Genomic DNA, 18,436 nt, shown 5'->3' with positions numbered 1-18,436 from the left:
GAATCTTGGACATCTGTACACAGTTATTATAAAACTGTAGCAACCATTCTTTCAAGTTCCTTCCAAAGTTCTTTATTTGCTCAACTCGCATATCATCCAAACCCGCAGCTTTACCTGATTTTCACTTGATTATTGCATTTTCCAACTCAGTAATGTTGAAATGTTGCATGAGCTCAGATGTTTCTTCATCCCTACCTGCAGGTACCTTCCACATAGTTTTCCAGGTTTTGGCTTCTAATTTTATTTTGCCATTCGTGATAAGATGGTGGGCAATCTGATTGGCTGTAACAGAAGGATTTGTGTTACTCATGGTTGGATCTCTGCTCAGCTTCTTTAGGAGCCTCCAGACCTTTAGACTGCTCTGCGTCATATCCAATTCTTCCATTAATTTTGACCAGCTTTCACTTTACAATGAGGCTATTAGAGAAGTGAGGGCATGTGCTGCCTTAATAGTTTCCTCACCCATTGGGTTCTGTTCCAATAGCATGTAACAATCCTCTAGTTGTGAGACTGCATCCAGATTAAGACCTGCGATGTAAGTGGTGCGACATCCACGAGAAATAGGTTTATGAGAACTTTTCTTAACAGCCTCAGTGAACTGTTCATACGCTTCAGGAACTGGTTTGATGTTTTGAACCATATCATGCAGTACAGCAGAGAATTTTGACCAGTCTGCTTTTTCTGAAGTTGTATCTGCGACAAAAGGGAACATACTGAGGTCGGAGAGCGGAGTGAAACCGACATTGGATTGGTCTGTTTTGACACTTGAGGACTAGGTTGCATACTCCCTCGCTGCACTGTTGTGCTATATTATTAGTGACGAAGATCAAATCTGGATTATATCATCTTCGCCAACGGCCACTGTTAAAAGAAGGTGACAGTTTACTATCATGATAAGAGAGAGTTCCATATCATCTGCCCAGTGTTGTAGTAAATCTCCATTGTCATCACTGTGTTCATATCCCTATTTGGTACTGTGGCAATTAAAATTATCCACCACAAAATTCACTTTCTGGTTTCTAAAGTTCACTGGTTCTTTGAAGGAGATATTGGAGTCTGGAGGCTTGTAGATCAATGTACATTTGGAAAGTTCATTTGATATAATTTTGATCGCATTCTCTATTGTAAATGTCATTGACAGAATCAAGGTTTCAGGTTTTTTAAATACGGCACTTCCATACTTGCTATGAAGTATTTCCACAATAATGTAGATGTTGATTCCCATAGGGAACCTGAAATATTTGTCCCGAGTGAGTAAATTTACAATACCATATAAATGGTCCGTTATTGGACATTATAAATTTTCCAGCTAACTCATTCCCGGTTGCCAGTGTTTCGCCCCCGTGTGTTAAGTTGGGCTCATCAGTTGGTACTTAGCACACAAACCAGGGCACATGGCTAGTGCATACTGTGGAGACCATTGCGCAGGCTACTTGGAGCCACAAGCAGTGCCAATGCACTATAAGAGACTTTGTCTCATTAACAAAAATTGATGCCTGCCTGGCCATCAGATGATGTAGATGTTGATTCCCATAGGGAACCTGAAATATTTGTCCCGACTGAGTAAATTTACAATAATGTAAATGGTCCGTTATTGGACATTATAAATTTTCCAGCTAACTCATTCCAGGTTGGCAACATTTCACCCCAGTGTGTTAAGTTGAGCTCATCAGTTGGTAAATAGCACACCCACCAAGACGCATGACTAGTGCATACCATAGAGGCCACTGCGTAGGCTACTTGGAGCTACCAGCAGTGCCAATGCACTATGAGAAACTTTGTCTCTTTACCAAAAATTGATGCCTGCTTGGCTATCGGATGATATAGATCTTGATTCCCATACGGAATCTGAAATATTTCTCCTGAATGAGTAAATTTATAATATCAAACGCTGGCAACCTGAAATGAGTTAGCTGGAAAATTTATAATGTCCAATAACAGACCATTTATATTGGTATTATAAATTTACTCATTCAGAATAAATATTTCAGATTCGCTATGGGAATCAACATCTATATCATCATAAATTTACAATACCAATATAAATGGTCCATTACTGGGCATCATAAATTTTCCAGCTAACTCATTCCCGGTTGGCAACATTTCACCCCAGTGTGTTAAGTTGAGCTCATCAGTTGGTAAATAGCACACCCACCAAGACGCATGACTAGTGCATACCATAGAGGCCACTGCGTAGGCTACTTGGAGCTACCAGCAGTGCCAATGCACTATGAGAGACTTTGTCTCATTACCAAAAATCACAGTAGTCTGTCGAGTGCCAAGTATGGTTCTGGGGAGACAACGTGATGTCCGTTCGTTAAACAGCTGTAGTTTTCCCGTGCGGCAGTTTAGGCAGGTGGTAACATTCTCTCTGCAATATTGAAGATCCACCCTCGACACTGTTGACCTCGGAGGCCCGAATTCGCGTGTAATCTCCGCAATGCTATCACCCATGCTCCATGTGCCGATGATCATCCCACGTTCAAAGTTGCTTGACTCGCGACGTGTTGCCAACTTCACGGCACAGGTGTCCGTGACAGACTGATCAACTATGCCGCAGCTAGCCACAACACTCAGGGATCATACACGGCACATTTTCTAATGAGACACCCCTTCCCGTGACTTTTGGCCAGTCAGTGTGTGTTCCAGCGAAGTGGACAAAAGAATTGGACATAAAAGTAATGGACTGATGTTTTGTGGACCACAACGTGTGGACAAACCTAGTATGGTATGTGACCATGAGAGTACTGTAACGGACGTGTCACCTGCAAAACTGGACTAGAGCAAGTATCGCCATGTTGCCAGAGTGCCAGGAGATTTATTCTTTCAAAAAATATGAATATTTCAGAAAATATCTACAGCTGTTTCAAAAATCTTCAAGTCATTGTTTTGCAAACTGAAAAGTGGAGTGGAGAGTGAAAACAAATTATGAATGAGAGAGACAGTGTTTGGGATATGAGTTACCACAGCATTTCCTTACACCTACCTGCTCTGCAAGCATTACATTTCTCCTCCTTGCGGTAGATGTTCACCTCAGGAACAGTTCGAACTAATTCCAAGAGCCATGATGCCTTATCCACTTGCCTTCTTCTGCCAGGACTACTTTGTCTTCCGACCTCCAATTCTCTGTCCATGTTCTGGAGAAACTTCTTGTAATCCAACTACAAAATAAATAATAATAGAAATGTAGTATGGAAGGATTCCAAGGAAGATTGAACAAGAAACCTAGTGCGAAGTGGTCCGAGGACAGAAAGAAACAGAAAGAAGTGAAAAGATGAAAGAATATTGTAAGGAACAGAAGAGAAAACAACAAAACATGAAGAATGGAGTTGAAATTGGTACGTGGTCCTTAGCAGGCCCCATCAGAAAGAAGAGGAAGAAGAAGAATACAAATAACATATTAATTATAGACTGTTATGCCTTACAGTGGTCGGTCTGGAAGCCTCTGTGAATAAACTATACACTCCACAATTCTCTGTCTGAAACGCACTCTATGGCCTTATTTAGTTCCATACAGGGGTGAGTAAAGCTATTTGGTGCCCCTACACACAGAAAGATATTTCTGCTGCTTATTTTCACATGTATGTGGCACCAAGTACACTACATCAGAAATAACTGAATAATAATAATAATAATAATAATAATAATAATAATAATAATAATAATAATAATAATAATAATAATAATAAATTTAGGATTTAGGAAGGGAAGGTCATGTGCTGAACAGATATTAAACTTAAAGAACATAACAGAAATGAGGAAAATATGTACTGTAGTTACTTTTGTGAATTTTAAGAAAGCCTATGATTCAATTGACAGAAATGCACTACTTGACATTATAAAGGAATTAGGACTCGATAATAAAACAACATTAACAAACACAACATCCAAAGTAAAATTTAGGGGTGAACTCTCTAAACCTTTTGAAATAAAGTCAGGTATAAGACAGCGAGATGGTTTGTCACCTCTGCTTTTCAACTGCACATTAGATAAGATAGTTCGAGAATATAGGAAAGCCATCAATACTAAAGGTTTTCAACTAGGAAGAAATCCAAATAAAATCACTGTAGATTGTCTAGCTTTTGCAGATGACATGGCGTTGATTACTGACTCACTAGATAATGCTCAAGAACAAATGAGAGAATTACAAAAATAAGCAGCTAAAATAGCACTACAAATATCATTTGAAAAAACAAAGTTCATGACAAACATCAGTGATGTTCTGTAAAATATGACAATTCATGGCAACACAATATGTAAAACAAATTGCTTTAAATACTTAGGAGAGTGGATAAGGAATGGCTCAAAAGAAAGAAAAACAGCTACAGAAACTAGAGTGCAGAAAATGGAATGGATGTTTCACATGACAAAAATTCTATATAACAAAAAATCCTTATCCTGGACACTACCAAAGAGTAGTCAGAACTGAACATTTATATGCGGCAGAAACACTTAAACTAACAAGAACTGGAGATCTTGAAAAACTAGAGAAGGGTGAAAGAAGAATTTTGAGAAAAATACTGGGAGCTAAACAAAATAACGCAGAATACAGGTTAAGACCAAAGAGAGAGCTATATTTGAAAATTGAAAAACTAACTGACGTAATGAGGAAAAGAAGACTACAATTTTTTCGACATGTTTACAGAATGGATGACAACAGGTTAACCAAGCGCATCTTCAACCTTCTGAAGAGTTACATATCTAAATCCACATGATTCACTGAAATTGAGAAAGACATGAAAAATGCTGGAATTAAAACAGATACAATCAAAAACAGAACACTTTTTAGAGAAGCAGTTCAAAAGGCAGTGTTTCAGGAGCGGAAGAAACCAACAACTAGTGGACTCAAAATGAGAAGGAACGACACTCTCGAAGGATGAAGGAAATTTGAAAGCAAAGGAAATTGAACACAATGAAAAGTAACCAAAGTTGATTCATCGTACCCTCCAAATGGGTTATTCGAAAGAAGAGGAAGAAGAAGAAATTATGGAATAGTAAGTGCAACATTAAGTGGATTACAGAAATCAAGGAAGATATGGATGAACTACAAATTACAGCAGAAGACCTAAGAAACAAAACTGGCAAAATAAGGAAACTCACAGACAAACAAACTAGACTGCAAATCAGAATCACCAAACAGACAATAGGAAGAGTGATTTACGATGAAGAAAGAAAGGTAAGATCCAAGAGAATGAAGAAGTACTGAGTTAACAGGAAACTTAAAAATTTTTCATATAAAGTTGGCTAGAGTGGTACAATGAAGGCCATAAAATGAAAATAAATATATATATATATATATATATATATAAAGCAGAATGTCTATCTGTCTGTGTGTATGTACCTTATACAAATCCATACTGTTCCACCAATTTGAACCAAATTTTTTATACTTAACTTTTAAGACCCATCTACAAGAAATTTTAACATCCCTCCCCATTCTCTAGATTTAGGCCCTTTGGCACATTCATCATCATCATCATCATCATCATCATCATTTTCCTTTATCCAGCTGTAGCCGGGTAGGGGCAAATATGGTTCCTCTCCACTTTCTTCGGTATTTTCACCACTCCTCCTCCAACACTGTGTCCCAGTCCAGGTTTCTTTCTATAATACTGCGTTGGATTGTGTCCTCCCATCTCAATCGTGGTCATCCACGGCCTCTCCTTCCTTGGATTTGCATTTCCATCACCTTTTTTGGCATTCTGTTGTCACTCATTCGCTTTATGTGCCCAAACCATCTTAGTCAGCTCTTCTCTATTCTATCATTCATTTTTTCCACTTGAATTTCTTCCCGGATTTTCTCATTCCTTATTTTGTCTCGTCTACTCTTCTGTATCACACTCCTCAAGAACTTCATTTCGGCTGCCTGTATTCGACTCTCATCCTTCTTTGTCATTGTCCAAGTTTCTGGTCCGTAAGTTGTTATGGGTACATAATACATCTTGTACATAGTATCCTTTGCTTCCGTTGGCACATCTTTGTCCCATAACATGTTTCTTACACTATGATAGAAACAACTTCCAGCTTGAATCCTTTTACTAATCTCAGCATCCAGTCGAGCATTCTCTATTAATTCACTCCCCAGGTATTTAAACGTTTCCACTACTTCCAGGGGCTTGTCTGCAAGACTAATCTGACCTTTCCCTTCTTTCTCCCTTCTAGTCATAACAAGAGTTTTACTCTTGGCACATTAATATAGGCTAATATAGGCAAAAGTTTCAATTTGCCGTACAAGGACGTGACAAAGCTCATTTTGAGCCTCACGACGTGTAGAACAAAACTCGTTCAGGTGCTATGGGCCATGAAAACATGTTTTAAGGGCCTAAAACCAACCATTTTGGAGATATTGGCATCACACTTCCCCACTCTAGGAAATGGATGAAGTAACCATGGCAATGTTAACTCAAGGATTCTCCAGTAGAATACAGACCTGATGTTCGAAGAAGGCACGCGCTTGAATGTAGGTTAAGCAAAGGATAGATTCTGCTACACATATGACTGTCTCAGAAAAAGCACTGTGGGGTAAGCCACCCCTAGGGGTTGTGGTTGAGAGGGGGTGACATATATAATAATAATCGAAAATAGTTCGAAACCATAGGTTTCGGGGTCTCTGAGAAGAACAGTGATACTCTGCATGTCGTTTAAGTCCAAGCTCAGACCCCATGGACATGGGAGTGAGAAGGGCTGAAAAAAGTCCAAAATGGGCCAGTTTATGGATTTATGTGTGTGCACCCCTCTGAGTCGGAGTGCAAATGGGATGAAGTAAAATTGTAATATAAAACGATCAATATTAAAGCAAAATCCATAGTTTTTGGCATCGCTGAGATGAATAGTGACACTTCAGTCATTGTTTAAGTCCATATTCATCTGCATCGGCACGGGGGTGAGAAGGGGTGAAAAGAAAAATATCCAAAATACCCAATATCCTGGGTGAATGCATGTTCTAGCATAGCTTTGAAACAAACAAACAAACAAACAAACAAAAAATGACTATGGGGACAGGACTCCCCCAACACCGTGACACTTTGGATGCCATTTAAGTCATAGTTCAAGCCTAGTCAGAATGTCCAAAATGACCGAGACTATTGATGTATGTGTTATATTCCAGCATAGCTCTCAACTAAAATTGGTACACACGACTTACTACACAATCTGGAAAAAAATGATGTGGGGTAACACACCCCTAGCACCTCTGGCGGAGGAGATGATACTAAAAAATAATCAATAATGACGAATAATACTGCCAAATCCATAGTTTTCGGGGTTGCTTAGATAAATACCGACACTCCGGATGCCTTGAAGTTGAAGGTCAAACCGCATTACAGCTCTCAACCAGACTCGGTATGGTTATGAGTTACTATCTCGAAAAGATACCATAGGGATTAGACACCCCTGGGGGAGGGGATGACAAGTAAAATAATCAAAAACAGCTGATATTAGTGTCGAATCCCTAGTTTCTGGGATCAATGAGATTAATAGTGGTACTCTGGACGTCATTTAAGTCCAAGTTCAGCACCCATCGGCATGGTGATTCAGAATGGGTGATAAAGAAAATGTCCACATTGACCAAGATTAAAGTTTTTACACAGTTTTTGGTGTCAATCGGCTGATTGGTGACAGTCCCAGTGACAACTAGAATCGTGTACATCATATCTATAATGTACTTATTTTTAATATTTGTTTGAAAGGATCAACTACTTCCCAGACTATCTGGGCTGCCAGAAGGAAATACTTTATGGAGAAACAAAATAATCTTAAGCTAGAACGTACAATTATACACATAACAATACTGTATTTCAATTTAAAAATTTACAAAAAAGAGCTCATAAACAATCAATCAAAGTCACAATTAATAAAACATTTAAAAAAACTTGAAATAAGTAATACAATTCATAAATGTAAAAGTTGTGAAAGGGAAAATTACTTAAATTGTAGATGTACGTGTGTACAATATCTTCCAGAATAGCTCTCAACCAAACTTAGTACAAATATGAATTACTATCTAGAAAAGCTACTGGAGGAGTAAAACACCTTCTAGCGAACCTAAGGGAGAGAATGAGGTACAAGAATAATCAGAAACGACCAATATTAGTGTCGAATCCATAGTTTCCATGGTCGCTGAGTTATATTGGGGCACTTTGCAAAGGAAAAAAATTGTATCTAACGAGAAAGAGTTGAAATTAAACACAACAAAAACTTCTAAACTACAAAATAGTTCTTAATCAGTCAACGTCATAATAACGAAATCTACAAAAAATCTCTTCACACATAATTAACAGGTAATAAAATACCTAAAGGAAACGATAGAATGTCTGGGTAATATAGCTAGTAATAATAATAAATCCACAGCCTGTTACCAGCCATTCGAAATGAATGAAGCCCCCATCTAGCGGTGAGGACAGGAACTGTGGCGGCTGCCAAAGCCTGTCGCACACTTCTGGGGCAATGATTAATGACTGAAAGATGAAATTAAATGACATTGGACAGTGTTGCTGGAATGAAATATGACAGGGAAAACCGGAGTACCTGAAAAACACCTGGCCCACCTGTCCAGCATAAATCTCACATGGAATGACTAGGATTTGAACCACAGAACCCAGCGGTGGCAGGCCGGCGTGCTGCCGCCTGAGCCACGGAGCCTCAACAATAATAATAATAATAATAATAATAATAATAATAATAATAATAATAATAATAATAATAATAATAATAATAATAATAAATCTAACGCTTCATAAAAAGGACGAAATCGAAAATATCCTAAAAGAAGAGCAAACTATGTGGAAGAAAATTTTAGAACTAAGACACACGGAAGAAGGATACCGCCTCCAATCCCGGAAAACCACAGAAAAATTATCTAATATTGCGGCAGACTTCAGGAAAAGAAGGCTGAAATTTTATGGACATGTTAAGAGGCTTCCAAAAACCAGACTAACCCACCAAATTCTTGAAAAGAGTTGATAAACTTGTGCCCATTTACATCTCGTAGACAGCTTTCAGAATGGTGCCGAGTGAAGGTATGGCCCATCTGATCTATAAGATGCAAGGAATAGGTATCTAATGCGATATTATTGAAGGCCATACACGTCACGGAACGGTCAAATATTGAAGGCACTACGGACAGTGGACTGTCAAGTGAATTGTTTTACGAAAAAAATAGAAGACAACGGATTGTTTAAAAAAACTCCATCTTAAAAAATTTCACCGGAGAGTGAAGAGGCAATTGGCGAATGCGCTACGTAATTTGAAGAAGACGGCAAGATTTAGTAGAGGTACTTGAGAAAAAGGGATCGTAGTTGTAAAAGAAACGACATAATTCACCAGCCGACGAAGAAGAGCTGATAAAAAATATAAAAATAAGCAAGATACGACGAAATACGCGTGGGAGGATCTCGACAGCAACTGAGCTACATTCTACAAGGAAGAAGCAAGTGTAACCTAGGAGAAAGATTCTCTAACGGGAAGAAGACTACCTTGGTATTGTTTCAAGAGAAGAAGAACAATTTTTCGACATTTGCAAGAAGCAGCCGATATAGATATATATACGCAGAACTTAAACCCGACGAAATTAAATTCACCTCTGAGAGCAGCAAAAAGAAATAACAATTGAGGAATTATTATCGTCGAATGGAACATACCATGGCTATTTACTGCTCTGAAATCTGCATTTTTGTTCCTAACAGAAGTAGCATGATGATGGCTTGCTAAATACGCATGGTGGACCAAGCTGGGGAGCAGTACATCCTTACCGGAAGACCAACCCATGATGAGGAAGGCAATGGGAAACCAGACGACCAACCCATGATGAGGAAGGCAATGGGAAACCAGACGACCAACCCATGATGTGGAAGGCAATGGGAAACCAGACGACCAACCCATGATGAGGAAGGCAATGGGAAACCAGTTGACCAACCCATGATGAGGAGGCCGAGGACCTACCAGGCGATCAACCCATGACCTGACCGCAGAGCTAACTACATCCGAGTGGAGGCGGAACAGCTGGACCAGATGTAACGATAAGCGAGCTAAGTCATTTACATTATTTAATTACATAGTTTTTGGTTCGCGTACACAGGTGCTTTTGGCATGTGCCGATAAGTTGGTTATAGAAACCGTGGAATTTAAAGTGCAAGTGAATAATGAAAGTGATGTGTGAGATATTTAAGTCCATAGTAATACGATTAAGCAGTGTAGAATAAGATTCTTGTATGTTATATATATACATCACCACATATTGGTCAGAATAACTCGTGAGTAACTACAAGTTGAAAGAAGTGTCTTTAATAACAGCTGATTGTAATGACACATTGAGGAATTGCAATGAATTCATATTGGTTATGCTATATGTCTACGTCACGTTTGGTATGCGCGGTGGTAATAAATGCATAGAATTACGTACTCTTTGCTTCGCAATAAGTGCATTGAACTCAGCTTTAGGGTTATGATAAATACCGATATTGAAATGCGTTTATAAGAAAGGAATTGTGGCATTTTGACATGGTAAAGTGAATATAATCGCGACATGTTGTTATGGAGGCTATGATAATTAAGATGTTAAGTGAATATGGAAATATGGTTACAATAGTGGTAACTCGACGAAGTATGTTGTTGTATATGAAATGCGAAGGTTTATTAATGTATTACGTAGAGGCCAAGGGGTGCCTGCAGCTTAGGATATGCCATGCCACACTTATTATAGGGAAGGAATTATGTGAAAGGATACAGGTAAGTGAAATTGACCACACCGCGGAGATGAGTTAAACCAAGGTATGGGTGGAATTCATTGAAGTAGAATTGAATTTATGACGGGATTATATGTCAATTGTAGATGCATTATTCCAGTACGAGAATATTATGATATGTTTTATGACGGTGATCTTGATCAAATGCATTCATGATACCTATAAATGCGGTAATATATTCCCAAGTACAAACACATATTATTTACATTACGACTGAGCATATGAATTCAGTAACTTGCCTAAACGAGAAATGTTATGGAATATAACAGAGAGAGGGCACATTGAGCCTCAAATACGTGTGTATGTCGACCAAAAATTTATGTTGAAGTTAGATAGATAGCTTATTTATCCTGAGACGGAATTTGTTGGAATTTACATTCTTTCAATGAGTAATGGTTAGGGAAATGATAGGCTAGGAGCCAGATTTAACAGGCACTAGGGAGAAATGCCTTAGTCCGTAAAAGTCGTTAGCCATGTGCAACATAGAAGAAAGATCAAATAAATGAGTTCAGATTTATGATTTGCAACGTATAATTTAAATATTATGTATAATTCAAATATAATTGAGATATATAGTTCGAAGTTATAATTCAGAATTATTTTCAAGCTTAGATCTATTTGTTGATCTTACATTCACTTCAGATTAACTGTACGTCTATTCAGATCTATTTAGCCTAGGTTTAAAATGAAACTGAGCAATCTTAACAACATAATGATATTGGTGTCGTCTCAAGGACTTGATTTCAAGGAGGACCGTAGATGTCCAGTGATTAATTGTAAATATTAGTATCCGATTTTGAATTCATGACGGAACTGATGTACATAACTTAACATTATATTTATTTTCTTTTTCTACGAGCCAACGCTGACTCTGAACTACACCTGTAAATAATACCAGACCAAATACTACCCCAAATCAGATTACATTTTCATAGGGCATCTGTTTATTCAATAAATACTATTATTGTGCTTTTCTATAATTTGGTGTGTTATGAATTCTTTCATCTTGACATAGTTGATAAGTTAGTTGGTAAGATATGCGAACTAACGAATGGGTAGATACCTGATTTGAATATATTGAGTTCTTACGTTGTTGGTACCTTAGTTAGGAGAAATAATTGATTGATATTATGTCTATATCAAACGACCGCAGATAAGTTTACCGTGGACCGCCACTCTCTTCGACCTCACGTAAAGCGAAACCTAGTGTAAAATCTCCAATTTTACTTGACAGTCGGATACCCTGAGAAGAAATTGAGCTGTTGGGAAAAATGTCCGGTCAACGACTGTGTTCAAACTGAAGGATTTCCCTTGGACACAACAAACAAAAGCGATATGAAGAATGCACAAATTCATCGTGAAGAAATTTTGAATTGAAACATATTGGGTAGAAAGATAATCGACAAGTGGGAAGTTACTCCAGACAATGAACTACCAAAAAGAGCAGATACCAAGTGGACGGAAGAAAGGAAGAGGATCTTTAGCGAACAGATGAAAGCATCCTGAATCCTCCTCAAATGAAATCATACATAAAGCTTCGTGCGTTGCAAAAGGGACCATTCACGAATAATAATAATAATAATAATAATAATAATAATAATAATAATAATAATAATAATAATAATAATAATAATAATAATAATAATAATGTCCGGCTCCGTGGCTAAATGGTTAGCGCGCTGGCCTTTGGTCCCAGGGATCCTGGGTTCGATTCCCGGCAGGGTCGGGAATTTTAACCATAATTGGTTAATTCCGCTGGCACTGGGGCTGGGTGTATCTGTCGTCTTCATCATCATTTCATCCTCATCACGACGCGCAGGTTGGCTACGGGAGTCAAATCAAAAGGCCTGCATCTGGCGAGCCGCACTTAACCTCGGTCACTCCCGGCACTAAAAGCCATAGGGCCTACGCCATTTCCATTTCAATAATAATAATTGCATAGATATTGAACTCGCCAAATTCAGTCAGGCGGTGAATGGTTTAAGGCGTGCTTTCGTAGTTGTGAATTGATTGACCACATCTTCATAGTGTAGTTGCTGCTAGTTAATGTTAGAATTCATGGAGAGGACGGTATGACTGTTGACTTGATCTTGTGGCACAGACGATTGTAAATAATTCTTAAGACGTTTGAGGACTGAAAAAGTGTGTTTGGTCGAACAATTCATTGTAGCAGTTGACAAGGATTTTTCACATGATTTGCTTTACAATAATTTTGATTTAATGGGATACATTTTCAAAAACTCCTAGGTGATGTTTCAAATTTTTAAAGTTCACTTCGGTGCGGGAGGAGGTTTGAATCCCCATGAACACCTCGCTGGATACGGCCTTGAATTATACGAGGGTTGGAACTTCAATAGTGACAACACTGCTGTGGAGACGCTATGCAACGGAATCTAATATTGTCGCTGATAGCACACGTTGGTTAGGCCTACATACCTACCTTACCTCAGAGCAAATTGACTCGCCCTTCCCACATCACCTGCGTGCGCACAAGCGAGAGAAACACAGTCACGTGTGAGCTAGCGGTCTAATGTAACGTTGTCACTATGTTTTCCAAACAGGAACAACGGAGTTGGATCAAAATTGAATGTGCTAGAAGTCGTACAGCATGACAGTGTCATCAAGGTCTTCAAGAGGCTTGCGGGGAATCTGCATTGCCTTACAGAACAGTGGCACGTTGGGTAAAAGCCTTCAACGATGGTCGGCAAACTGTGGCGGACATTCATCGGGCAGGTCGTCCTACGAGCGTCAGTGAAGAAGTGCATGCTCTTCGATTTGCTTCCGAAGATGAAGGCATTCGCTTCAGAACTGTTGCAGAGATTTGACAAGCAGTACCGGTAGACCGCTCCATTCGCACCATCAACAGAACAGGCTCGCCAGTAACGGGTTATACACAACGCTGGTGACTACATTGAAGGACAGTAAAGGTTGCTAACATGTAACTCTTTTGTATCTGTTGTAATTAAATAGTTGCCACTATTTAAGTTCCAACGTTCGTACTATCATGTCTAATATTTTGGGGTACAAACTAAACCAAGAAATGCTAATCTGTTCCACGAAGTACTCACATTCAGCAGCTCGAACTGTTCTCCGATCCATTCTTCGAGCTCCTCGGAGTTAGGGACCGGCGGTAGTTCGTGTTTGAAGTTCTTCGGGCGGAGAAGGAACGAGTTATTCAGATTCAAATCGAGAAAACTATCGGTAGTGCCCCTTATCCTCTCGTATTCTGCCGTCAGGTTCGATGAATGTTCTCCTGGAACAGTATTAAAATATATTATTTTTTGCGGCAGAATGAGCAACGCACTCATCGTCTCTGAAATCTGAAAGTACATCGACAATTCGTATCCTACCCTAGGTTGATATACTCACAGCTTCATAGTTCACGTACATGGCAGAGGTTGCCGCATTGGAATGTGTGAATTTAATGTTTTCATTCCCCACCCGGAAGGAGTGAGGCAGACCACCTAGATGGTAACGTCCTCTCTCTGGCCAAGATACGGATTGAAATGATAACGCAAAGTTGCGCTATGTCATGCACGAGGACTGTAAATAAAGTAATAGCACAGTCTAATATATACAGTCGCGAAGCTCTGATTAGATTTTTCATCCGATGCCACTACAGCGCTCCAAGCGGCTAAGTAGAGGGAACGCTACCTTCACGTACTGCCACTACAGTCTAAAATGATCATAACTTCTGAATCATTCATGCAAATAATGTCCTGACAAGGTTATTGTAATCCTTATGAAATAGTGGAGGAGGTCAAACAAGTCATTTCGATGAGGAGTTCCAGGACAATTTCGAAATATTTATTAAATCTTTAGGAGTTTTTTTTTTACCGCGCACTATAACATACAATCGCTTCTACAGGGCAACCGGTTCGAAATAGGTATATACCATCGCGGACTTTTTGTAGAGGTTTCTATGCTCTACAATCCTTACGCTTACACTTGGGGTCTATCGTTGACAGTTCAGGCAGCGTAAACCAAGAAAGCAAGTGACGACCATGGTTGAGCGCTGCGCTGGCCTTCTTAGCCCAACTTGGCAGGTTCGATGTCGGTCGGTCGGTCACTTGCTTTCTTGGCTCACGCTGCCTGAACCGTCAGCGATAGACCCCAAGTATAAGCGTACAAAATGTAGAGCATAGAAACCTCTACAAAAAAAAGTCCGCGATTCTATATACCTATTTCCAGCCGGTTGCCCTGCAGAAGCGATTTTATGTTATAGTCCGCGGTAAAAAAAAACTCTATAAGAAAAATATTTCGGTATTATCCTCGAGCTCCTCATCGAAATAAATTGTTTGACCTCCTCCACTATTTCATAAGGATTACAATAACCTTGTCAGGACATTATTTGCATGAATGGTTCAGAAGTTATGACCAATTTAGACTGTAGTAGTAATTTGTTCCCTGTTGTCTGCTAGCAAGTTGCCTCTACCTCGCCGCTAGAGGTGCTAGTCTTGCTCCAGGTGTCAAATGGATGACCTTCCTCTTAATAGAGGTTCGCGACTGTATATATTAGAATGTGGTAATAGCAACGTAGACCAGGCACTCGCAGGAGATCGGGCATGAGCAAATAGGATATGGGAGCGGTCAGGTGTTTCTGCTGCCGATGTGTAGTGTGCCCTTGAAGGGCATCCAGTTGGGAGTGTTGTTGCTGTGTGGCGTTGCAGTGAAGAGAGTCGATTTCACAGCTCTAAAGCATGTTTTCAAAAGGTGATCAGCGTTCGTGGATTAAAATGTAGGTTGCCCGTAGCAAAAATGCTTCAGAATGTTATTGAGGATTATTTGAAACCTGTGGCGAGAATGCATTATAGTATAGGATGATTGCACGATGGGTCAAGGCTTTTCATGCGGGTCGGAGTGAGACTGCGAATTTGTACCGCAGAGGCCGACTGTCCATTCCTCAAGATCAGACGTTTCCGTAGACCATCAATGGACTGTTCGGGAATTATCCGTTGGAGGTTGGTCTCAGTCATCAAACAGTGTGGCGCACATATTGATGAAATGTCTTAACATGAGGAAAATTGCGTCCCGTTGGGTTCCACGTCAACTCACCGACATGGCACTGGTATGCACTGGCTGGCATCGACCTGCACAGGTACCGCAACGAAGGAGACGCATTTCTGCAGCGTATTGTCGCCACTGATGAGACGTGGACACGAGCCTGAATTAAAGCGTCAATCGAATGAATGGCGTCACCCAGGTTCCCCACGTCCACAGAAATTTCGACAGAACCCGGTCGGGTGAAGCTTATGCTGATTGTGGCGTATGATTACGAGTTTGTTATTCCTACGCATGCTGTGCGTGAGGGACAAACTGTCAAAAGTGACTTCTATTGCCGATTTCTGAAGTGTCATCTGTGTCCAGCTATGTGGCGCAAACGTCCACGTATTTGCGAGACGATCGCCCTATCGTGTCGCATGACGACTCACATTGTTATGTCACAAACAATGTCAAGCTCTTATTGCAACGTTGGCATTGCGGGGGGGCGTCTTGGAACAGCCTACACACTCACCAGACATGAGTCCTTTTTCCGAAGTTGAAGGAACCCCTCTGAGGCCGCCGCTCAGTCTCTGCCATCAACAGAGAACGTCTTGCCAACGGTCTCCAACGGCTTCCCGATATTTGGCAAAAGGTAACAGACTTCGCCGGTGACTTCATTGAAGAAATCTAATGCAATTGCACTTGTTACTTCATTAAATATTGAGTTATTTACAGCCCTCGTCTGTGCAAACCCCCAACCACTTGACAAGCTCGCCACAAAGTTAGCAAAAACATCACCTTGTTCAGGACAGACCGATAGACGGCGAAAAAAACAAAAAAAAATGACTCCATTGGTATTTGCTTAAGACAAATAGAGTCTGCGGTGTTTCAAAATTCGCCTGCGAAACTGTAGGAATGGATTCCACATAAAGAGAGAAGGAAGAAATGTTATTGCGACATAGGTCCGGAAATGCATAATAATAGAGTTATCTGACATTTGCTTGGCCACTGCGCTCTCCTGAAGCCCGGGTTCTTATTGATGTCCTGTCATTATGTCAAAAATTCGCATGTTATAGCAAAACTATTAATTACATTTAACCCCTCATCTGGGAGTATACAATGAGAATCACAATCACATCATCCGAGGTAAATAAAACTAATTTTAACAGCTTTTGTGCACTTAAATCCATTTAAAATAGGAAAATCTCCTATATACATTGTAGGAATGCTGTAGAAAACCCCACATCGCATTTGAAGATGGCGGCTCCATAAGTAACGTTCCTGTCTTGACTTGTATACAGAATGTAACAGAACTTTCTTTCTTAATCTGTTTACCCTCCAGGGTTGGTTTTACCCTCAGACTCAGCGAGGGATCCCATCTCTACCGCCTCAAGGGCAGTGTCCTGGAATACAACTAACGGGAAATAAACTGAGGAGAAGAACCAGTACCTCGCCCAGGCGGCCTCACCTGCTACTTCTGAACAGGGGCCTTGTGGGGTATGGGAATATTGGAAGGGTAGACAAGGAAGACGGAAGGAGATATTAACCCTAACAGAAAAGCAGAACTTTTGTAAATCAATAATTCATTAGGGGGGGGGGCGTGAAATAATTTACGGATGCAAATGCAATGATTGAGAACCACTGCTGTAAAGTTTATCTTTCATTCCGGTAGTTCTGCAACCGCACCTGTGTACTTGTAATGACGGTGATCAAAAAAGAGACGTCGCGAGGAACTGTCTCCCTCCTACTACCTGCTGACTATCTGCTGACCTTGACAGTGTTATAAGCTGGCCGGACTGATAAAGAGCTCATGGACGTTACCTTCAGCGGTGACGACTGCTACAACGAGGACACAGTAGAGAGTCCGCTGCACAAACATGGTGAGCTTCCTGAAACAGAAGAGAAAGATGTGCTTTTGAAATGCCGACACTCTTTACACACTGAGATAACAAAGATGATACGAACTATTTTTGACGATAAATTAATTACAATATACTCCAGATTGTTTGTAGTAATTAATGTACGACCACAGGCTAATATATACAGTCGCGAATCTCTGATGGTATTTTTCATCCGATGCGATTACAGCTCTCCAAGCGGCGAGGTAGAGGCAACTTGCTAGCAGACAACGGGGAACGAATTACCACTACAGTCTAAAATGGTCATAACTTCTGAACCATTCATGCAAATAATGTCCTGACAAGGTTATTGTAATCCTTATGAAATAGTGGAGGAGGTCAAACAATTTATTTCGATGAGGAGTTCGAGGATAATATCGAAATATTTATTTAATCTATAGGAATTATTTTTCTTTACCGCGGACTATAATATAACATCGCTTCTAGAGGGCAACCGGTTCGAAATAGGTATATACCATCGCGGACATTTTGGTAGAGGTTTCTATGCTCTACAATTCTTACGCTTACACTTGGGGTCTATCGTTGACAGTTCAGGCAGCGTAAGCCAAGAAAGCAAGCGACCGACCGGCATCGAACCTGCAAAGTTGGGCTAAGAAGGCCAGCGCAGCGCTCTACCATGGTCGTCACTTGCTTTCTTGGTTTACGCTGCCTGAACTGTCAACGATAGTCCCCAAGTGTAAGCGTAAAGATTGTAGAGCATAGAAACCTCTACAAAAAGTCCGCGATGGTATATACCTATTTCGAACCGGTTGCCCTCTAGAAGCGATTTTATATTATAGTCCGCGGTAAAGA

At 40.1% G+C, this 18,436-nt stretch overlaps 1 protein-coding gene across 1 annotated transcript in view; it reads right to left on the bottom strand.

Annotated features, from left to right (window-relative positions):
* The window catches only part of LOC136882247 (sphingomyelin phosphodiesterase), a 106,702-nt gene that overhangs the window by 75,941 nt on the left and 12,325 nt on the right, over positions 1-18,436 (bottom strand). Inside the window, exons 2-4 of the mRNA XM_067154800.2 lie at positions 17,547-17,614; positions 13,811-13,995; positions 2,987-3,161 (exon numbers count right to left, since the gene is read on the bottom strand). Of these exons, the coding sequence (XP_067010901.2) occupies positions 2,987-3,161; positions 13,811-13,995; positions 17,547-17,604 (418 nt within the window). The 5' untranslated portion in view covers positions 17,605-17,614. The remainder of the gene's footprint in view (positions 1-2,986; positions 3,162-13,810; positions 13,996-17,546; positions 17,615-18,436) is intronic.

The sequence above is a fragment of the Anabrus simplex genome, chromosome 10 (assembly GCF_040414725.1).
Source record: "Anabrus simplex isolate iqAnaSimp1 chromosome 10, ASM4041472v1, whole genome shotgun sequence".
In the NCBI taxonomy this organism is placed as follows: domain Eukaryota; kingdom Metazoa; phylum Arthropoda; class Insecta; order Orthoptera; family Tettigoniidae; genus Anabrus; species Anabrus simplex.
The sequence above is the reverse complement of the archived record's forward strand: the minus strand, read 5'-3'. Positions and strand labels throughout refer to the sequence as shown.